Source organism: Ruditapes philippinarum, unplaced genomic scaffold (genome assembly GCF_026571515.1).
Source record: "Ruditapes philippinarum isolate M1 unplaced genomic scaffold, ASM2657151v2 ctg1386_1_1_1_1, whole genome shotgun sequence".
Taxonomy (NCBI): Eukaryota; Metazoa; Mollusca; class Bivalvia; order Venerida; family Veneridae; genus Ruditapes; species Ruditapes philippinarum.
In genome coordinates, this window is record NW_026862840.1 from 178076 (window position 1) to 203032 (window position 24957).

A 24957-nucleotide genomic window follows, 5' to 3' on the forward strand; every position below is an offset into this window, starting at 1 on the left:
AGTGATACCTTGTATAAACATGTATTATAAGTATATAGACAGAAAAAAAATCTTTCAAATACAACAACTCTTTACATGAATTTCGTTTCAAAATTACTTGTAGTAATACGTAATAATAATATAATTTTAAACATATACATGTATATAGATCCTGTCGTACCACTTTTTCCTAAATAATTAAAATCTTTACGTTAATTCATGTTTAAAAAACCACGAGTATGATTCAATACATTTTTTTAATGCTATTTTTTAATTTTAGGTCCAGTTTGCTAAAATTTAATGAACTTGGTAATTGTTAATTTAGTGGAAAAAAAAAAGAAAAATAAAGTCATAGAAAAAGTAATTTATTTCATTAGGGGCATGATTGTACAAATCACGAACAATAAAAGCATACGCATTCATAGAAACTCCAGCTTTTGGAGTAATTAGAACAAAAATATTTTGCTAACATAAAATTATTAAAGCTATATTTTAATAATAAAATGTCTCTAATGATGCAATGAATACGTGCCGTAAATTATCTAAAGACATTACCAATAAGTGTGAACAACTTTGCCAACCTGATTAAATATGTCAAGTCTTCGGATAGAAAAAAAACCCCGCATTTTGGGAACAATTTAAACATTGGAGGAAAACACTGACGATTTACAAAACTCAGCTGACATACATATTTAAAATAATTCAGTGAATTACAGAATTCAAAATTAATAGGTCACAATTTTGCAAATTATAACCTTGAAGGAGATGAATGGTGACATGTCCGGGGTCCAAACTCGATCTCAGTTCTTAAAGTTACATTAAATAAATATGTAAAAATATTTTGCCGTCGGCCTAAAAATCAAACATTCTACAGTTTCATTAACCTGTTTAATAGTATTGTTGTAAATCTCATCAAATATTGTTCATAAATTAGGATTTTAAACGGGAAACCCCACGGTACCACTAAAGTTCGTATACGAATTTTAACATGCAAATGAAGACTATAATGAGCTCGTGTATGCACTACGTCACAGTTTTATAGTTGCTATCCGGAACACAGCAAATGTGATATTTTCTTGTGCAAACACACTTTAACCGTTTAAGCTTCACGGTGCACTAAACCTGGGGTTCAGTAAAAGTAATAATCTCGTAAAAAGATTAAATTTGTATGAAAACATCCGTTACAATGCGGAAATATACCGTTAAATTAGGACTGCCACTTATAGTCATGTTTGTTGATTTAATATTGATGTACGGATGATCCGAAGGCGGAGTTTCTCATGCAAACAGAAATTGTATTTCCCATTTCGCCACAATGAGGTTACCTATTGTTATGCTAATAAAACTCATTTTGGTTGTTTGGACACAAAGATAAGACCTGGAGTCGATATAAAACCCAATTTATTAATGAAATGTCGCTATTTAGTTTTTTATGAAATTTATTAAATGTAACTTTAAAGAGTGGATGGACCCCCATGAAGCCTATCTAGAGTATACATGCTGACGACATAGATCTCTATACATGAAAAGTGCGGATATTATGAAAATTGTACATTTATGCATTATAAATTTGGTTTGAATATTATATTTTCTTCATATTCTATATTCCATATATCTGTATATTTAGTTTTTAAGTGTAAAGAAAATAAATTCAAAATTTAGAGTACCGAAAAAAGTGAGCACAGCAATTAAGCGTAAACAACATGCTACTTAATTTCGTATTTTGTGGACAATATAAGGAAGCATTGACATTATAGATATAGAGAAAAAGCAGACGATATACATAGTGTAGATCGAATGCATGATGTCCAGACAATTGGGCGGGAGATGATCTTTAATGACGGTGCATTATTTTTCATTGAAATTAGTATATTGTCAGTGCTTTTCCTACTGTGTTCATTCATTCATTCATTCATTCATTCATTCATTCATTCATTCATTCATTCATTCATTCATTCATTCATTCATTCATTCATTCAAATATACCCTCAAAGTATATTCTGTGTGCAAGATACATTGTAGATGTAGGGCATGGTCCTAATACTCGTATATACATTGCCCTATTCCCATATAAATGATACATTAATCTATAAAATGTTACAGTTTTCAGTTATACTTAAGTATGATTAATTGAAAAGGGCAGTGCACTTCTTCTCAACGAGATGTAACCACAGTATATGACCACATGGTTTACAGACACTTCACCCCAGGCACTTCACCCTAGGCCCTTTTTTGCAGACACTTCACCCCTCAGACAGTTCACCCTTATTTTAAGAAATTTGATTGAGACACTTCACACCCCCCTCCCCCATTTTTTATTTTGTGTTAAACAATTATTTATGTAGAAAATGTTAAATGTATTCAATAGTGATCGAGTATGTTTATTGTTTTAAAATATTTTATTATTTTATCATGTAACTGACAAAAGACAATGTATATATTGTTGTTTTGCTCTACACTCATATCACAAAGTTATTAGTAAGTAAATTCTTTATTTTTTATTCCATTTTTATATATTATATACTAATTTCTTGCGAAAGTGATATAACAAATTAAATAATCTTTTTATTGAAGTGTGTGAACCCTTCTGCTCTTCATAACTGGAGGAAATAAAACAATCTATTTATCTATCTACCTTTGATATATATTAAGTGCAGTGTATATAATCTGTTTCACACTTCCTTTATGTCTTTATAAACAATATTTATTTATTTATTTATTACTGTTAAATATTAAATATTTTACTTATTTTTCATACAATAATACCTTTTCAATCCAATTATCTAATCAATTATGAGGTAACTGTTGAATAATAATGTGTGTTATTGCATGTTTTATGTATATGAGTTAAATATATTATTACAGGTTTTATTTGTTTCTAAATTATTTACTAAACAAATATTAACTCTTAGAAATGTCTGTAGATTATCCTTTAATTGAAAAATTATAAATCAAATAATATAAAAGCATTATGTTGTTGGCTTATTTACTTTATAGAAAAAAAATGGATATGGGGTGAAGTGTCTTACTGATTTTGAGGGGTCTTTAGGGGTGGAGTGGCTTCAAAATTTGACGGGTGAAGTATCGGGGGGGGGGGGGGGTTGGAAGTGTCTTGCTACCGACCACATTTAGTTTCCAAACTTATAAAAGTTTTAAAGTTTTATGCTCCATTCAATTCTGTGACGGACAACGACGTGATGGACGCCAGACAGATGGACAGACGGACGAAAAGTATATCTATCACACCGCTTGTTTTGAAAAAAAAAAAAGGAATTTTGGATGGATGCTTTGGTGGCAGCAGATTTCAATTTACAGCGTCTATCAACACAGATCCAATATGGCTGCGCCCATGAAAAAAGTGTTCAAATTTATCGGTATCTTGCTTTATTTATCAAGTTATAAGTTTATTTTAAATAATTTTCGTCCACATTTAATTTTTTTGATTTGTTTTTTGTATTTCAAAAGAAAATTAAGTCATGTCAATGTGAAGGAATAGTCTAGAATACATGTGTGCGTTGATTGGTCACTACCCCACCCCCCGGAGATACTACATGTACCTCTCCAAAACCATGTACAGTAAACTGCATTTTTTTTCCATTTAAAATATGTTTTGATATTAAATATATGTTTTTTTATTCATTTCCGTCATTTCCCAATGTTAATACAAAATTGATACATGATATTTGGTAATATAAATCCGTGGATATATGTATTGTTTTTTTATTTTTTAAACTGCAATTTACATGGTTTTGGAGAGGTAGGAGGGTTGTGGAGTGGGTACAGGGTCGGGTTGTGACCAATCAACGCACCAAACACCTGTGGTCTAGAAGAGAAATTTGTAAAAAAGACCTATGGTGACACAGGGAAAAGGCATGCTTATATTATTCAAAATTGAAAGATACTTGATGTACATTTTATGGAGCGTCTTTCAAAGATTTGTTTTGTTTAATTTTGATTTGACATGTACTGATATTAATACTGATTGCATAAAAATTATACTAGATTATAATTATTATTTTCTGTAATTTTCAGATATTGGTGCCAACTTGACAGGTGAGTTATTTAACTCCAGCTTCAATGCATATTCTTAAACTGCAAATAATGTTTGAAAACTACATCACAGATAACTGGTAAAATCATAAATTCTGTGATATTTTTATGAAAATGATATCACATTGAATGTCTTTTACAATAGTACATGATTTTGCACATAATAATATGACAAACAAGTTCATGGGCAAAGCAAGCAGAAATTCCAGCCCTGTAAATCCAATTTCGTGAGTTAATTTCTGTTGAGAATTCATTAGAAAGTCACTCAAAAATTATTCTAGTGGAAAAAAATGCAAAATTCTAACCCTTAACCTGCCGAAACCAAAAGAGATTAGTCTTTGCACATCTGTATAATCTTAACAAGACTCAATAGCTACAATTGCCTGACTAACTTAATAATGTTATAGTTTGGGCATAGTTACTCTGATTAGATTATCTCTGAGCTGGAAAAATATAAAAGTTATCAGCATACATGCCATAATTTTTACACTCATTTCCGGGACACTTTCCATTTGGAGGTGGAGCTTTGATCAGCAAACGTATTTTTTTAAAATTTACATAGTGGCATTCAACCTATATTACCGGTACAACTTGCAAATTTAATGACACCATGAACAAAAGACAGAATGTCAATAATTATTAATAGTTTTTCTATCTTTTTTAAGTATTAAGACATCGTTAATTCAATCAGTCACAGAATAGAATAAAGCTATGTTAGCTATGTCGTTTACCTGAAAAATTCGCTGAATCTTGTAGATTTTATCACCTCAAATTTAGCGGTAATTTTCACGGTGTTTGACCACTAATAACTGCCTCCAGGCGGATTAAATTTATACTGGCCAGTTGTTAATTACAATGTATGACACCTTCGCTCAGGAAGCCGCATGGGGTAAACAATTAATCTTTTAATTGATCAAAATTATTGCCGATAATTGTGTTTGTTGGAAGGGGCACGTAGATATACCAATCAGAGGATTAGTGTCACCATTGCAATGCTGTTAGGGGATGATCGTTCGTTATTAGCGTTCTAGACTAGTTTATAAAAACTTGACAATAAAATTATATGAAAATGTAAAATTTCTTGCTTCAAAGTAGATTATTTTAGATTTTTATTTTACCGGGACATAAATCATCTCCGGGACACCTCCGGGACAGACACCTTATTTCCGGGACTGTCCCGGGCATCCGGGACGTTATGGCATGTATGTTATCAGTAACATCAGTTATCAGTAAAGAATACATCTTTTAATTACTTACTATAAATTTAATATCTGTGATATTATGATAACTAAATAGTTGTCTTTGGATGTGTTGGTGAAGTTAGACCACCAACCCTCATAAATTCATGTACAAATGTATGCACTCAGACAAATTCAATGTTAAAGTACATGTAGTGCTATGATGATTATGAAATGGAGGCTTAATTGCCATATCAATTTTGCCATTTTGTCATATCAATATTACGACTAAAACTGTAACATCAATATTTTGTCCAGGAGTGATCAAGGGAAATTTGACAATTTTCTGACTCTAATTCTTAGCCAGCAATTGGAATTCATCAAAATCTTTATAGTTAGAGATGATTTTTATAGAAAATGCTCAGAATAGATTCCGTGTCTGATTGCTGAAACTCATGGAACATAATAATGCTTGTTAAATCTTTGGGTGTCATGAAAAGTGTTCACTGCTTCCCATAATATTCTTGGGCAAAAGGTTAACAGTGTCTATTCTAGGAGGGGAGATTGGGGGATTCACTCATATTTTTAAGAATTCCCCTATATTTTTTCAGAGGGAAAAATTTTTTACATATAGAGAAAGAAGAAAAAAGATCAACAAATGTAATAAATTCTTAATTTTCGATCAAAATTCTCCCTGTTTTTCGAATCTTAGAATAGACGATGGTTTATCACATTTTTGTTTCTAAATTCAGATCCAGTATTTCGGGGTATTTACAGAGGAAAGAGACATCATGAAGGTATAGTAGTTGTTTGAAGTAATTATTCGTTTTATTCTCTAAAAGTCTAATTATTATACATGTAGCCTCTTAATCTATTTTATAAAGATGGCTTCATGCAGACCATACTTTTACTCACCATTTGTTTGTGAGAAAGATGTGACGAACCTTAAAGAAATGTTGGGAGTTTTTACTCTAGGTAGTCTATTGTGCATGAATAATGTTGTGGGAATTAATTTTTTATCTGTATTCTTGAGTTATTATACGAGAAGTTTCTTAGGTCAGTTGTTTTAAATGGCATGTAATTGACACCTCTTTTTAATAAGTATTTCTTTTTGTGTGTATTTGAAGCCTTTCTAGTCACCAGATTGGAGCAAAGTGTAAAGCCTGAGCCTTCTTGATATAATGGAGATTATAAAACTCAGATATTCTATGCTGTGATATGTGTGGCATTTTTAAGCTCCTTTTAAATACATGTTTACATCCATTGAATATGTGCCTGTATGTCCTTGTAATGAATTATAAAACATTTTATTAATTCTTTCATTATTTAGCTCTAATTTTTCAGGTACATGTAATACAATGTACATTGTATCTGAAAGTTGATTTTGATTTTCAGTTCTTTTGTTTCAGATGACTTTGTTGATATGCTTATACGGGCAAAAGATGTTGGTATGGAAAAAGTATGTAAGGTTTTCATATTTTTTTAAATATTTAATTTGAGATTAGTATATTCTTTTTCAATATATAATTTGAATGGGGTTGCGAAAAGATTATGTGAGCTATTTTGATGTCAAGGTTATATTAACATTTAAAGACGACAGGAATAAAATACATTTAAAGATTGTCAAGGTTCTAATTAAATAACATTTAAAAATGTCCCGGTTATATAACTGTGACCTTTCAGTGAAAATTGAGTTTTATGTCAAAATTTGGTGTACAATGTTTAAATATTTCAGATTATGGTAACTGCAGGATGTTTAAGAGATGCAGAAGAAGCTACAAAACTAGTGCAGGAACATGGTAAAGCCAAGATCTTAACCTTTAACCTTGATGACTGAATCTTAACATGTGCAACCAATGCAGATCAAAATTAGCCAGCACATTTGTGCTATCTGATCATGGTCCTTACTGTCCGCTTTCCAGTCAGTATATATTTTGAAGTTTTCCTTAAACATGATGAATGGTTGTGTTCACATTGAAAGATGGACAAGTCCATTTGAGATATGTAGCATAGTATGATTAATGATCAGTGACAAGCCTTGGTATAATCAAGTTTCTCTTTGACTGAGAGGTCTTTTCAGAATAAAGAGTCAAAATTTTGTATTTTGGTCATCACTTTTTTAAGTTCAATTAAGATTTTTGTCTTAAAACTAAACAGTTTTCGTCATTCAAATGTAGTCGCAATACTTTTACCCACTACCTTGAATACTGTTTAATATTAGTGTGGTTTATATTACACTTGATATTTCAAAAACTTAAATTTAACTCATAACTGTCTGGAACCAAAAGTAATTAGCCTTTGCCACCAGTATGGAGCCACGCCCCTCTGCACATCCATACAGTGTGACCAGATTCCCTACTGCTGGCTGACCAACTTTAAATTCATCTTGATAACCCTATATTTGATAATGGGCAGTGATGACAATGGAATGTAAACAAGTCCATTTAACAAATTCAGCTGGTTATGGATTAACCAATGAGTTAATGTATTTACTCAGTTACAAGACTGGCCACTTATAAGACTAGTCTAAATTTTAGACTAATAATGCTGTATAATGGATAAGAATTTTCATGCCATTCATTTTTCAGAGAATTTATATACAACAATAGGGTGTCACCCAACAAGATGTGGAGAGTTTGAGAAGTCAGGTGACCCAGATGGTTACATGAATAAATTACTAGATATAGCTGCACAGAATAAAGACAAGATTGTAGCAGTAGGAGAATTTGGACTTGGTTTGTAAATTTTTCCAAAACCAAGTTATTACCCATTGTCCATGCATAGATCTCTTCATAACCTTTCATTCATTCAATTATTTAAATTATCAGATTAGTGGGTTACAATGAGAAATTCTTCACAAAGTATTTGTTAACAAAAGAACACATGTCAAAGTTTGTGGCTAAATGCATTGTTATTCAAATGAATGGTCAGAGAAGGAATTTATCAATTGCATTTCAACAAGGGGCCTTTTGCTAGAAATGACGGTCTCCTAACTGTGAGTAAATGTATCATATGGGTGGCAAATGTCACATTATGCTCATAAAGTATGTACTAGTAAGCATAGGACTTAGGAGTTGTTTTTAAAGAAATAAAATAAGAGATGTGATTTTGAATCTATTTAATAATACTTATTTTTTTGCCATTTTTAAAACCTAAATATCCAATGAAATAGATTCTATTAAATTTTGTCTCTAGGACAGATTATTTTATATCATTTCCAGATTATGACCGTCTGCAATTTTGTCCAAAAGAAACGCAGCTGAAGTAAGTTTCTTTGCTATTATTGAATGTAAAAACCAAATATTAAATTTAAATACAGTTTGAATATTTGTATTACATCTAAATATACAAATGTAATACTTTAAAAGGCTGCTTGATAATTGTTCAAAGTGAAAATATAATAAGATTTTGAAAATTGATGGTTTTAGAATTAAAGTTGAATTAAGAAGGAACCAAAAATATTTGTATTATGCAGGAAATTTGCCCTTGTGCATGAGAAAAAAACTGAATTATGAAATTGAAACTTTGATATGATAATCAGTATATAATAAAATGAAAAATATTTTTATAAGTATATCAAATTTGTCTTAGTTTAGCCTTTGCCCTTCTGACATTTCAGAATGAATATGTTCTACTTTGAGTTTTGGACAGTCATTTATGATAATAAGGGATTTTAATGGCAAAGTATGGAAAATGAATTGGGGTGCTACTCAGATTCTTCCTTGTGCCTGAAGTAATGCAATGAGGGCACTTTTAAGTCTTCCACTCACTGGGAAAGCTGAAAAGTTGGTTGGAAACTTTAACTCGGCCAAAGAAAAAAAAGACCAGCCAGTAGTATAGGGTCTTGGTATGTTGCATGGTTTGTTCCAACTTAACTGTTGGCATAAGTCTTTTAATATTCCCACTGACACTAAAATATCTCATTATATCATGTCTACTTTAACTGCCTATTAAACTCCTAGTCAATGCTAAGTCTCAATTCTAATTGTAAAAATTTATAAACAAATAATGACTTGAGTGTATTTTCAGCGTTTTTATTTTTGAAAACAGTTTGAATGGTGGAAACAATTAAACAGCTTCCATTAATTTCATTCACTCACAGAGCCCGGCAGGAGCATGATTTTGCCATGCATTATTATAAAACGTCAATAGAGAACAAAGAATAAAAGGCGTGTCGTTGGTGAGTTAAAAACATGCTGTTACCATAGTTATATTGCTTAATTGTAATTATCAAATATTTAAATGTCATAGTAATACTGATAGCTGGATAACTTAAATTGATATGTTTGATTGAATTTAATTTAAGGTAATAGAAACAAGGCAGTAGCACAACAAAATACTTTATTTGATGTGTCAAGAGTTGTTTTTAAAGGAACAGTGGGGGGGGGGTCATGAGTTTGTAACTTATGTCTTTCCCCACACTGTGCATTGTGTTTGTTTAGTATTCACATCAAAATAGCAGGGGATGTGACCAACTGGTGGTATGGGTGCATTTGGTGGGGATTTCACCATCTGACTGTACCTGTAGGGTGAAGTTGGTAAATTCAAAAGTCAAAGCATGTCTACTCCAGGATTTTAGGAACAGAAGTTATGATTGCCAGGTGCATGATGTATGTCATATTCATCAAACTATGAGTAAATGATATATAATGTATAACCAGTCAACTTTTGTTTGATTAATGGCTAAATTGAGACAGGGTCTTCAAACAGGGTCTTTCAAAAAGAAAGGGGTTAGAGTCGATGACTTCTAATTCAGTTACCTCTCTGGCGTGGGTTCGATCCCGGGAGAATGCTTTTGGTAGTTTAAGCAAGCGGAGGAAGGTTTGTCTAGTCTGGTGTAACTCTCTCAGGAACGATGGTTAGAAACTACCCGCCTATATGACTGAAATACTGTTTGAAAAAGGCGTAAAATGAAAAAAACAAAAACAAATTTCCAAAAAGAAAGACCCTGATTGAGATTATCATACTGATAACATATTTGACTGTACAGTTTAGCATTTACAACAGATGTATTCACTCTAAACATTGTATACAGGTGTGTTTGAGTGATATACAATCTTATTTTATTACAGGTACATTCATTACAAAGGGACAAAAAGAGGAAGCTGCTGAGGATCTGATCAGGGACTATTTATTGGAATTAATGGATGGTAATATCCCTATTTCAAAATTTCAAAACTTGTTGGTCAACATACTTGTAGAAAATTTCCTTTTGGGCCCCCAATAAAAATCCCTAAGTTTTTTTTGGGTAAAAAAATTTGGGTGACAACATTTAATGAATGCTTAGTTCTTGCATTTTGACTTCTAGTACATTTTGTATTTATGAATGAAACTCCATTTCATTAGTTATTTATTTATTTTTATAAGGAAAGAATTTATAGCTTCACTTTGGAAGAATATTGAGACTATTCTACTTACCCTTGTGTCAGCATTAAACTTTGGGAGAGATTAAGTAAAGATTTTGCTTGCAACTTCTTGTTTTAATAAACACTGGAAGCAAAAGCTTGAAACTTCAAATGAGCCGTGTCACAACAAAACCAACATAGTGCGTTTGCGACCAGCATGGATCCAGACCAGCGTGCGCATCCGCGCAGTCTGATCAGGATCCATGCTGTTTGCTTACAAACCCTATAACAAGTAGAGAAACTGATAGCGAACAGCATGGATCCATGCTGGTCGCAAACGCACTATGTTGGTTTTGTCGTGACGCGGCTCAAATGTGTCTTTACAATAATATTTGTTAATCACCGGCAATCCAAGACCTTTAACTTTTGTATAGAGTCCCCATTTTTGTGGGTCCTTTATGGCTGAGTGGTTCACTGACCTGAAATATTTAACCTCTCTATGGTGGGCTTTAATCCCTTCATGGACTTTTGACCAGCTTGCTTAGAGAAATTTGGTGGTTTTACTTTGGTGCCTTCTCAAGCCTGAAATAATGCATGAAAGGCACTAGCGGTCATACACTTTGTGTAGTGTTATGCCAATTTGATTAAGAAAAAATCAAATATAAATGTTTCTTATAATTGTATAAACAAACATATTTATGTGTACTTTAGCTTGATTGTGATGAAAACTTGAAGCTTATCTAAACCATTCTGAAGTATGCAATCATGAAGTAATGAAGTAACCATTGCTGGTGTGATACTAGGAAACATGGCCAAAACCCATTTATTCCAAGCTATCTATAGCATTTTTAATGTGCGGAAAATATATAATAAATAAGATTTGTAAAACTATTATACACTATTAATTTTTTTTCAAGCGTTTTGATGGATCAAGAACATAGCTACTTAAAATCTATTATTTTTCAGTTCTTTGTGAAGACTCAGGAACAATATAATGTCCATGTGTACACGTCCGCAAAGTGATAGAATAATGTGGAAACAGGTATGGTAATAGGTTTTACATACCACATAGTTGACTTTGTTTTGGACAAAATTTTCCATAACTTTCGAAGCGAGGGATTTTAAAGTAGTTGAACACACGTGTCACATGTACAAATCATTATTTTGAAGGTTCAAGGTAAAAATTTAGGAGTCAAGTCAAAAAAAAGTGACACTGCTGCACTGTTCTTAAAATGCATTTTTGACACATGGAATTCGAACGGATTCTTATTTTTTTTAATTTCAACAAAACAAAAGCCAAACTCATATTCAAATGATTAAATGAAGAGTTTAAAGCAGACACACAATTGGGTGGGTGTATTAATAATACACGATGCTAACATGGTGGTGATTTCCGAAATACACATGCTAGCCTCAAGTTTGTACAGACACGAATTCCTACAAAAAAGAAAGAAAAATGGACGAAAGGTTTATGGTGAAAAGTCGAAATGAACCGCAACTATTATGTAAGTTTTCATATTATTTTAGGCTATGTTGAAGGTACTTCATTAATCACTCTTGGAAACTGTTTTTTTATGATTTTTTAGGACAAGTATAACAATATTTAAGTTAATTTATATTGTTGACCATTTACCTAACATGTGTCCACATTAAAGCTGTATGCCTCCAGATGAGCCAAAATATTTCAAGACAAATAAAATTGAGAAAAACGTTCTAAGATTTTAAGAACATTAGAAATATTCAAGAATCAAGTAATAATGTACATTTTATGTGCTTTAAATGGCTGATTTTGCAGAATGTATTACCATATTTCTACTGCGTTACTAACGCAGTAAGGGCTAATTTTGCATAATTTGACTTCTTTTCGGTAATTTATGTAGATTTTAGGTGTTGTTTGCAATTTGTTAATTACTTTTCTTGTTATCTTCATAACATTTTTCTTTTTAGATACGTTTTCAAAATTTTCATGAAAATAAGATTTAATCTGGAGGCGTGCTGCTTTTAATTAAAGTAGTGAACTTAATCATTTATATTTTTTGTTGAAAGACAAATTTAATGTAAGAAAACATTGTCTATTTTTTTGAAGAACTTGGTCAAAGATGTTTAAGCTCAAAGTTTACATAACTGCACATTATGAAATATTCAGAATAAGTTGATTATAGTTTTATAATAAGTATAATTAGGAAATAGATATCAATTCTGAGTGCATTGTTGTAGAATAATGCACGGTTTGAGTTCAAATGCGTAGTAATATAATCACGAAGGCCGATAGGTCCTGAGTGATTAATTAACAATAGCATTTGAAGCGAAAAAACGTGCATTATTATACAATAATTGCACGAAGAATTAATATCTATTTTCCATTCGACACGTCAAGAAAAAATATAATTATTATTATAAAGTTGGACTTTATGTTTGGCGGTTAAATTTGTATTTCGCCTCAGAAGTTTCCAAAGAAACGTTTTTAAAGGCCGATTCCAGATAGTGGATTGAAAAAAACTGTCGTTAATATCTATCCGCGTGTAGAAACATTTTGAGAATATACGATTTTGAAAACGTGATAAAACTTTGTTGCTTATTTTTAGTTTCATTCTATAATTTTCCAGAGCGAAATACAAATTATTAAAAGTGAATAAATGTAAAACTTAACTCGTCTGCGACGTTAAACATAGCGTACTTGAATTTTTGATTGTTTTGCACGTGCTGTTTGGCGCTACCATTGGACGTCACGTACAACACACTTTAAAACATCTTGTACAGCGTTACTGGTCCGAGTACTGACTGGAATTAAGATATTGGTGTTCGGGTTAATCTATTTTTCTTTAGTTGACCTTTTCTATCATTAATAATATTTTCACACAATAAATAATTCGACAAAAATTGTTTTTATTTATCAGATTTTTCAAACAAAAATGCGCCTCTAAGTGAAAATACACAGGGAGATAATAAGAAACGGCGAGTGCATTGTTGCAGAATAATGCACGCTTCGGGCCTTCTTTGTTTATATAGAAAAATTTCCGATAGTGTTAGAATTTTAGTTTTAGTATAATTTATATCGAGTAATAACACACATGCTCCCAACCAATTTCCAAAATGGCTGCTACTTTTGTAAAGAGAGGTAATTATTGTGAAAATTAGAAACTATCTATTTACAATTATGCACTAACATTTATATCTCAGTTGCTATGGTGACATATTAAACAAGATTTTACCTGTATATTTTCAGTCAAGTTCTAGAAGTGCTGGCAGCAGCAAGGAAAGAAGAAATCTCAGACCTCGCGAATATTGTTTTTGAAAATACAGAAAAAATGTTCTTTGGAAAAGAATCTTAACATTTGTCTTTAAAAGAGATGGATATGCAATATTTAAGTTTTAGTCAGTTGTGAATCTGCTTTTTCTTGATAAAGAATCTGTGAAGAGAATATTGTGATATATATTTTTGGCAAGTTCTTGAAGCCAATTTCTGGCATTAAGGAATGAAAGAAAAATATCAAAACTCATGTTAAAATGTTTCAAAAGATATTGTGACCAAGAGATCTATACATTTACAAGTTATTTATTACAAGTCTAAAATTATGCTTTTTAAACATCTTTTTACATAATTGTTAAAGTCCTCACAACCTTAAACATTTTATTTAATTATATTCTTAACCATCTTTAGGGAATATTGTCCTTTTTGTTTTTTGTGTGTCTTGCTTTATTTTGTAACTTAACAAACTTGGCATACCTCTTGCCTTTTCATTCTTTAAGTTCTTAAATAGAAAAGTTAAACTGCTTCAATTCAATGTCCTTTAGTTTCTTTAGGCAAGTTTGGTATGTTGCATAAGGATTTATTTAGTTTTTAGCTCACCTGTCACAAATTGACATGGTGAGCTTTTGTGATCGCTTTTCGTCCGGCTTCCGTCCGTCCGTAAATTTTTACTTTAAATGACATCTCTCTCTTCATCATAACCACCTAAGCCAATTTCATCCAATTAATCTCAACAGGAATGTTCCTTTGGTATCAACTTTAAAATATTGTTCATATTTTAGATTTTAATTCTCAAGCAGAACCTGGTTGCCCGATGTCAGCCAAAAGTGATTGCCATGAGCAACCAAAAGAAAAAAACTTAAAATATCTTCTCTTTAGAAAATCCGTAAAATCTAGAGATTAAATTATTTGGCAAAACATTATCTAATCAGTGTCTACCAAGTTGTTCAATATAAATGGCCTCTGGGGTAAATTGGCTCGGATCCGCCGGAGAGGAGGGAGGTCATTGGATTTTTCCTTATTTGTATTATAGTAAAATATAATAACATGTAAAAATTCTTTCTTTAAAAAACCAAAATGCTAGTAGCTTAGCTATTAAGCATTGAATACATCTTCTAGTGGGTATCTACCAAGTTTGCTCAAATAAAAGCCCTGGGGTCAAAATTGGCCCCACCCCGGGGGGTCATTGTTTTTCCCTTTATGTATATAGTAAAAACTTAAAAATTCTTCTTTTAAAAACTTTTAGAGCTAGAGCTAAGATATTTAGCATGAAACATCTTCTAATTGGTGTCTACCTTTTTTGTTCAAATAAGGGCCTTGGGGTTAAAATTGGCCCCGCCCCGGGGATCATTGATTTTTCCTTATAAAACTTAAAAAAATCTTCTGTTAAAAACCCAAAGAGCCAGAGTTTAGATATTAAGCATGAATTATCTTCTAGTGAGTGTCTACCAAGTTTGTCCAAGCCCTGGGGACATTGTCATTGTTTTTCCCTATGTGTGCATAGTAAAAACTAAAAAATATCTTCTTAGAGCTAGAGCTTAGATATTTATCATGAAACCTCTTCAAATGGGTGTCTACCAAGTTTGCTCAAATAAAAGCCCCTGGGTTAAAATTGGCCCACCCTGGGGGCCTATATACAGGTGAGCGATTTCAGGGCCATCATGGCCCTCTTGTTTTGTCATGTGTCCAGATGGGTCATTTGTGTGCTTTATACATATCTCCTCTTTAGTTCACTATGGCCACAGCCTCATAGTTTTATACAGTAAGTTTGTTCTGCCTTTCTCATTAAATGTCATCCATTATATTAAAAGATAAAGTCAATGCCAGGACCATATGTTGCATACTATATCTCTGTGAAGGTTTTAAAGTTGAAGACTTTCTGCCAGAAATCAGTATCAATTCTGTCCTTGTCAAGCCTTTGGTTGATATCCTTGACTTGCTGGTCCACACAATTTTTACCTATCTCAGCATGTTGTCTGGGGCGTCCGTGGCCGAGTGGTTAAGGTCGTTGACTTCAAACCACTTGCCCTTCACCGCTGTGGGTTCGAATCCCCGACAGGGACTTTGGATTTTTTCATGGTAGGAAGCTATCCAGCTAGCTTACGGAACGTCGGTGGTTCTACTCAGGTGCCCGTTCGTGCCTGAAATAATGCACAGAAGGGCACCTGAGGTCTTCCTCCACCAGTAAAGCTGGAACGTCGCGATATGACCTACCGTATTCTGTGTCGATGTGACGTAAAAAAAAAAAAAAAGCATGTTGTCCTCTTTCTTTATCTATGGAGTGTTGTTGCATGTTTGAGCCAAATTCTTCAGTGCAGCATTAGTCCGGCTCTTGTTTGCTTATTCTTGGTCAAGAGCAGAGATCCTCCTTCAAGTGGCATTTTCAGCTTTCCCTTAGCAGCCGTAGTGTAGCCAGTTCTAATGTAAATGTGCTGCCGGGTGATTGAATGCCTGCAAGTCTTGTCCAGATGGGCCTTTTTTAAAGTGAAATTATGCTCATCTAATGTTGAGAGTTCAGGTAAAAGTCAAAATGAGTTTACATTTTCCAATACTTGCTTCCAGTTTCAAAAACTTTTAATGAATATTCAATAACCCACATGTTGCAAGGAAATTTCTATAAATATCCTTCAGAGTATATTGCTCAGTTGATAAAAAAAAGAGTATTTGAAGCAGTTTTTCAATTCTTATCCTAAACATATTCTAATTATCAATCCATTAAAATGGTCAAGCTTTTGAAATAAATATCTAATTCAAGTCAACTTGACAACAAACAAATGAGCATAATGTCACTTTAAGTCTACACATGCAAATTTTCCAAGACCTAAATCTTTATCAGATTTAACAATGTAATCGTTTTGGTTTCTTGTATGAACTTTTCTTACTAATAATTTCCAATGCTTTATGGTCATTTTCAACAATAACCTTTCTTCCATATGTTAATTGATGAAATTTGGTCATTCTGTATAGGATACTTAATAGTTCCTTTTCTATCATTGCATAATTCCTTTCTGCATTTGTTAAACTACGGCTTGCATATGCTACAGGCTGCCCTTTTTGTAACAATACACAACCAAGACCGGCTTCTGAGGAATCCGTAGAGTAACTTCAGACTCTGGGTAAAAATATCATAGTACAGGAGCATCGCACACTGCCTGTTTTAGCGTGTCAAACGCTTCATCATGGACTTCTGTCCACTGAAATACTGCATCTTTATGCGTCAATTGTCTTAATGGCTCACACAGTTCACTTAGTTTATCTAAGAACTTTGTTAAGTAGTTAACGAGGCCTTAAAAATGTTGTACAGCTTTCTTGTCTGTGGGTCTTGGCATGTTGATAATTGCATCTACTTTAGACGGGTCAGGTTTCACCCCTGTGTCTGTCAGCAAATGTCCTACAAACGACATCTTGGTTTTGTGCAACTGAAATTTTTCTTTATTTAGCTTAATATTTCTCTCTTGGCGTCTTTCTAGTAGTTTCACTACGTTGTTGTCATGATCGTGCAATGCTTCTTCGTAAGTTTTACCCTTTCCATAAATGATTATGTATTACTTTGAAAAAACTTTAGCAGAATTAAGTTCAGACAACACATCTTCAACCACTGGTAGCAGAAAATGACTTCTTTTCAAGGCAATGTTCAAAAATTCTGTCATTCTGTCATTTTTGTCTGTGAATGTGGCTTTATTTCTTACCCTCATCACAAAAATGTCAATTGAGTCACTTCTTTGTACCTTGTTCATGAACTATTATCTAGCAAATATCTGATTTAGTTTTAGTTGCATGTGATCTTTGAACTTTCCATAATAAGTGTTGAGCTTCTATGTCTAAGTCACCCACAGATCTTAATTACAATAAAAATCTGTGAGTCACCATAGCAATAAATATGACATATTTTTCTTCCTCTGATTAAGATTTTAGTGGTCCAGAAAATATAAGTTCAACGTTTAATTTAAATTTTTGCCACTGTTCAATTAAATTTGAGCTTTGCCAGTTCATAACTGTAAGATTCATTGTATTTTTTTTCCATTTAAATCAATGATAACTATATTAAATATAACAGTATAATATTAAACTTTTTATCCAATATCTAAAACATTCAGCAATATTTCTTACACCATGTAATATTATGTGGTTTTGTATGTGAGTATATCAAAAGTAGAGAACGTATAACACTAATGGGAAAAAAAGAGACACAAGTGTGTTTTATGACTACAATTTTAATACTGGAAGAACTGTTGCACCAATTTCTAAGAATGCGGATGTATACATTTATATAATCAGTTTCATATTACAATATGTATACAACTATGGTGCTGAACTTTTAAAAGATGCTAAACATTCACAATCAGTTTTGAATTCCATGTAATTTCAGATAGAAAAAAACACTACTTTGGGTTAAAAAAATATTTTTTCCACCTTCCCTTGCCAAACTGGTATGGGGTAGCAGGAGGGGAAACAAAGATAACTTGATAATCAAACAGTTATGATAATGAAATAATGAAGTCCTAAAGTGTTAAACTCTAAATCTGAAACAAGGGCTATCACGATAAAAAATATAATTTTTATTATTTTTTAGCTCGACTATTCGATAAGAATAAGTAGAGCTTTTGCAGTCACCCGAGCGTCGGCGTCTGAGTCGTCGTAACCACTTATGTTAAAGTTTTTGTAATAGTTCGAATATTTTCATAGTCCATTGACATATGGCTTTGAAACTTTGCACACTTGTTCACCATCATGACCCAAACCTGTAGACAGGAGGAGGTAACTCTATCAAGCATTTTGACAGAATTATGCCCCTTTTTCGACTTAGAATTTATGTTAAAGTTTTTGTAATAGTTCAAATATTTTCAAAGTCCATTGACATATGGCTTTGAAACTTTGCACACTTGTTCACCATCATGACCCCAACCTGTAGACAGGAGGAGGTAACTCTATCAGGCATTTTGACAGAATTATGCCCCTTTTTCGACTTAGAATTTATGTTAAAGTTTTTGTAATACCTCAAATATTTTCAAAGTTCATTGACATATGGCTTGAAACTTTGCACACTTGTTCACCATCATTACCCCAACCTGTAAACAGGAGGAGGTAACTGTATCAAGCATTTTTTTTTTACTATCAAGCACTAAAAATAGTCGAGCGTTGCTGTCCTACCGACAGCTCTTGTTTCATGACTTATAAGTATCAAAATTATTCCTTATCCTCAGATTAAACTAGATGCATAAATATGTTGTACAATTTGTTGTTTTTTTTTTTGGTGACAAGTTTATTATTAAGAATAAAACATGTCAAATGAGATGTCCAGGCAAAACAGCACTATATATAACCAGGAAGAGAATGCATCATGGTGTGTTCCGCAATCTCCACAGCTATTAATTGTAGATTTCCATTTTGTTCTGATGTTGGCAGTTCTGGGTTTGCACGACCATGCCTTGGTCGATGTTTTACGTAGTTAACATCTTGTTTTGGGTTTAGACTGTCCATCCGTTTCTTACCATTATGGAAATTTTGAGATATTTGAATTGCTTTGTCCAATGATAACGATTCTCCTTCGTTTATTAATTCTTTCCTTAGTTTGGTTGTTCACCTCGAAAACAATGCGATCTCTGATCATTTCATCCTTTATCTCATCTTGGTATCTGCATTTGCTTAAAGTTTTAATCTTGTGACAATTGTTCCATGTTTTCATCACCCTTCCTTTCGTTGTTAAATTGATATCTTGCGAAAATTGGGTTTGGTTTTGGTTGGACATGACTTTGGAATTTGGTGAATTATGTGATCTTTTTTCTTTCATCTGTGTTTAAATTCCAGGATTGCATAATATCTTGATCCTTTTCTCCTACCCATTATAAGTATATATGATATTCTCTCTTCCTCTGATTCCTCTTTTAGAGGTTCAATGAGCATTAACTTTACATTTCTTTCAAATTTTTCCCATGTTGATGGTAAATATACACTGTCCCAGTTCATGTTTGGTGGATTGATGCTAGAGGTTGTCATTTTGTTCACTTTTTAATCCCCTTCCATATAGTGGGGAGGGGATTATAGGAATGGCCTCCGTCTGTCCATCACACTTTCATGTCTGCTTTATAACTTTAAAATGCTGAAAAGTGATCAACATTATGAGATGATGTGCAGAGCGCAATAATTGGGTTTCTACCCAAAAGGTCAAGGTTACACCAAAAGGTCAAGTGTTAGAAAGTCTACATTTTGTGCCCACTCTATAACTTTTAAACCGCTGAAAATCTTTTGAAATAACTTGGCACAAGTGTTCACCATTATGAGACGATGTGCAGAGCATTATAATTGGGTTTCTACACCCAAGGTCAAGGTCACACTTAAAGGTCAGTATTAAAAAGTCTACATGTTGTACAAATTATCAATCTGGAACAAAATAGTACATTTTGCCAATTCTGCCTCAATCATGAAGCTATAGTGATACAGAGTTATGGAATCTAAACATTTCATTAGTCCTGTTGCTACAACATTTGTTTGAAGTGAGGAACATTCATTAATTTCTGAACTTCTGTCAGCAAAAATCTCTTGAACTTTTGTCATAAAAAAGATTAGAAAAGAAAGCTGGGATATTCTGGTCAACTTGACTCATGAAGGTTTTTGTCACATTGTTTAACATGTGCAATGTAAATCCACTTTACATCCAAGAGATATGTGCACACCTCTCATTGTAGAACAATTATCCATTAAAACACCGACAACTTGAGTCTTATTCTTGAAGGATGTTTTAAATGGAGTCCTGGATATTGTCTGCCGTAGTAAAGGTCTGTTTGTGGGAACCAAGATTTGCCAGTTGTTTTTTCTCTGTCACTTCATCATAATACAGTAAAAACTGTTTACAGTGACCTTCGATGGGAGAAAAGAAAAAAGGTCATTATAGACAGGGAGTCACTGTGAACAGTCTCTACAGAATTTGGATATATGAACATATTTTGCCAATATTTTGTTGAAAAGCAGGAAAGTAACCATATATAGGGTTTATTTATATTTTAGTTGACAAAGGTACATTGTTTTCAACATCACTCATGATCTCAGCTTTTCTTTTACATAGGTTTTGAATCTGCGTTTGGCCAACGCCAAGCTGTTCAGCAATTTTATATGTCGCCATGTCCTTATCAAGTAATTTTATGGCATAACATTTCACTTTTATCGAAAGAAACTTTCTTTTCATCGCCATTGTAACCCACAATGCAATTCACATAGAACGAATAAAGATTCATTTGAGTTACGCACCTTGCAAAAGTCCCTTTGCATGGCTTATATACCATACCATCATGGTTATTGTAAGGACTAGACAGGAAGTCGCTACTTATAGACCATTTGTATAGTAAATACGGTTCGACGCACCTCACTATGGTCATTAAAGACAGAATGTCGCTATATACAGGGGTCACTAAGTCAGTCTTTACGGTATTCGGCAAGGACATTTAGTATCTTGTCATTGCTATTGTTTGTTGATTGGTTTGTATTTCGCGACATTGCTTTTCCTTTTAATTTTTCTGACAACTGTTCTTTAAAGATTTTCGCAACTCCATTTGTGGATTTTGAGTGTGTGTTCAATTCTGACCTTGAAGTTTTGGTTAGTTAAGTATCTGTTAGTTGTTGAGTTGTATCTTTTCCCCTGGTTTTAAGGTCTCCGCATATGGTATCTTTCTGTTGCACTGTCATAAGGGCGAAACACCAGTGAATTTGTGGAGACTGTAGAGAGCTTTAAACTAGAAGAATCACTTCTCAAGGGCAATTTGCTGGCTTTCGAGGCCTTCACCATACCTTCTTCTAATATCCCACCTGATTTACATGATTCAAAGAAATTACCTCTAAGAAGGCCAAAAATCAGTACTGAATTCTGTATCAATACATAAAATGTTCATCCATGCTTATGGGGTGATTAAAAAGCAAAACTGTTCTATCCTGATTCTTGTCTGATAATATACATTCTGATAGCTGATTTTCACTTTGGGAGGCTGGTGAAAGCAAAGGTGTTACTTAAAAACAAATTAATTGCACCAAGTAGAAAGTGTAACAATATTATTTTCATACTACAGGTAACTTGCTATACATATTAATGATCAACATTATTTTTTGTCCAATCACATTGTAGTATTTTTCAAATTTCTGCTTAGTCTAACTTTGGTTAATCCGTACTAACTAAATAAAATTCACTTAATCTGTCGTCTAACCAGTCTAACAAATTTCAATAATGTATTATATAAGGGAGGAGTTAGAGCTGTGGTTTACACTCTGATTTGTAAAATGTGAAGGTTAGCAAAACAATGCCAACATAAAAAAATTAGTCGAGGTCAGGTGTTTCTAAATGTGAGGATACAATCAATTGATTTATTACATAGATAATACATGTTGGGTACGCAGAGACAAATGATTGCATATTAACTTTTTTATATCCTTTTAACTCTAAGAAAAATGTCTGTTATAAATTGCTGAGTGTTTTAAACTTTATATTTTCCAAAACATTATTTTTTTTTTCACTTAATAGGAATGAACTGCATTAACAATCATTGATATTAAGAATACAATGATAACATTTTTTGGCTGCAAAACTCATTGTAAAGGGACCACCTCCACCTGTAAACCTAGATTAACACATGGAAAAACTGTTTTTCAAATGACCAAATCAATAGGGATTTTAAATGTTAGTGAATAACTTAAAGCTAATAACGAATTTGTATAAATTATTAATCTAATGTATTTTTCTCATATTTTCCATTAATTTATAAAGAATGTACACATTTCATTAACTCCATTGTTTTTATCTAATTGCATCCTCGAGATATTCTATAGAGACATGACAGTCTTACTGTAGATAAAGGTATAAATTCTGTGACATTTCAGTAAAAAATGTGCCTGATTATTTGTTGAAAGGGCCATTTATTAGCTTATCTAAATGTGATATGTTAGAAACTTGACAAGGTGTAGACATCTAGTAGAGCGAAAGGGCGGAGCTATCAGTGATTTGGTGAAATGCATTGTTTTTGGTTGAAAAAATAATGTTGATCATTAAATAGGTTAATGTTTAATAATATGCATTAACAAAAATAATTGGTCGCCTGCCTGCGGCAGGCTTGACCAATTATTTTTGTTAGCTCGACTTTTCTATGAAAAGGGGAGCTATCCTACTCGCCTCGGCGTCGGCGTTGGCGTCACACCTTGGTTAAGTTTTTCGTACCACCCCACTTTATTTCAGAAGTATTACAAGTATGGCTTTGAAACTTACCATACTTGTTCACCATCATAACCTCCATCTACAGACAAGAGTACATAACTCTGTCAAGGTTTTTGACAGAATTATGGCCCTTTTTTGACTTAGAAAGTGTATTGAGCTTGGTTAAGTTTTTTGTACCACCTCACTTTATTTCAAAACCATTGGAGGTATTGCTTTGAAACTGACCATACTTGTTTACCATCACGACCTTCATCAACAGACAAGAGGACATAACTCTGTCAAGGTTTTTGACAGAATTATGCCCCTTTTTGACTTAGAAAATACATTGAATATGGGTAAAATCCACTTATTGCCTTAACCCTTTGAGATATTGCTTTGAAACTTTTAATGCTATTTCACATCATTACCCCCATCTGTACGCAAGAGAAGGTAACTCTGTCAAGGATTTGTTTTTAAAAATTAAGGCCTTTTATCGACTTAGAATCTTGGTTAAGTTTTTAGTACCAGTCCACTTTTTGACTGAACTGTTTGAGATATTAATTTGAAAGTTGGAATACTTGTTTACAATCATGATTCCCAAACATGTCCAGGAGAAGGTAATTCTGTCAAAGATTTTATTTGAATTATGGCCCTTAACTGTCAATGTTTTGTATTATAGGCAAGCACTAAAAAACTTAAAAAATCTAAAAAAATTCATTCCTATCCACTTGTTCACTTTACCATAAATTATGTCATATAAACATTGCTGTAATATTCAAGGGTATCAAACAACTAGTTCACTTTAAAAATACAGAGATTCTTGTATTGCCTTTTACTGCAAAAACTTTTTTTATTGGCAAGCAATAAAAAAGTCGAGCGCGCTGTCTTACGGACAGCTCTTGTTAATACATATTATTAAACACTAACCTATACTATAATTAATATAAAACACTAATATATAAAAATTTTCTGTTTTAATGAATGAAAATGTAAAACTTATATATTATACACATTCTTTGTAGATTAGTAAGTAAAGAAATGCCACCATTATTTGTAATGTGGTTGAACTAGTCTGTTGAATTAAAGAATAATTGTAATATTTATAGTACTTTTGTCTTCTATGTGATAAAAATGAGTGCAACACTATGTATGCATTCCATGCGTAATGAGGGTCCCGTGAGCCACAAAAAGCAGCTGTCACCGTTGGATACGGACCCAGGACATGTTACCATTCAAGACCTTACAGGTTTAATGTTGAAGCACAAAATGGTGATAATATACATTTATTCAGTATCATGGAGTATTGGCCAAAGGTATGAATATTGAGCCAAAATAGGCAAATGTATGGCGGTCAATGAGAACCATAATGTACAGTATTCTGACACAATATGAAAAGGGGTAGCCCTGAAAAGGGCTGTTATACAAGCAAAAGGCCAGGCTTTTGCACCGTCACTCTGTGTTAGGGGCTCACTCACCCTAGCTTACTTTTCTCATTATCCTTTCACTCCCCTCCGCAGTCACAACACTGGCAGCAAGCTTAATACAAACATAAAGTTGTAACTCCAAGCTGTAGAGAGCATGGGAACTTGCTGTTTTACGTTACAGTGGATCATCTGCCGGTGCCCTGTGCTTTCACAACGATATGCAAATACCAAGGGGAAGAGAAAAGTGAGTGTACCACTTTTTTTTAATGTGTTTATTTAAGGTCGCCGCCGGAAAGCCCATATGGGCGACCGTACACTCAAGTCGGGCCATCCTAGAGCGTCCCGTCGAGATTTTTTCATCGATTTTTTTTCAGCTATTGGTGGAGGAAGACCCCAGGTGCCCCTTCGTGCATTATTTCAGGCACGAGCGGGCACCTGGGTAGAACCACCGACCTTCTGTAAGCCAGCTGGATGGCTTCCTCACATGAAAGATTTCGACCCCAGTGAGGATCGAACCTACAGCGGTGAGGGACCTGTGATCTCAAGTCAGCAACCTTAA

The 24957-nt window shown here is 33.1% G+C and overlaps 1 protein-coding gene across 1 annotated transcript; it reads left to right on the forward strand.

The window, feature by feature from the left end:
- The first annotated feature begins 3256 nt into the window (after window positions 1-3256).
- LOC132720365 (deoxyribonuclease TATDN1-like) lies at window positions 3257-8475 on the forward strand. Its single transcript, XM_060704487.1, has 7 exons — window positions 3257-3353; window positions 4012-4032; window positions 5960-6004; window positions 6617-6666; window positions 6943-7006; window positions 7796-7942; window positions 8429-8475. Exons 1-7 carry the CDS (start codon window positions 3263-3265, stop codon window positions 8473-8475), a joined length of 465 nt encoding a protein of 154 aa, XP_060560470.1. The 5' UTR covers window positions 3257-3262.
- Window positions 8476-24957: the final 16482 nt, after the last annotated feature.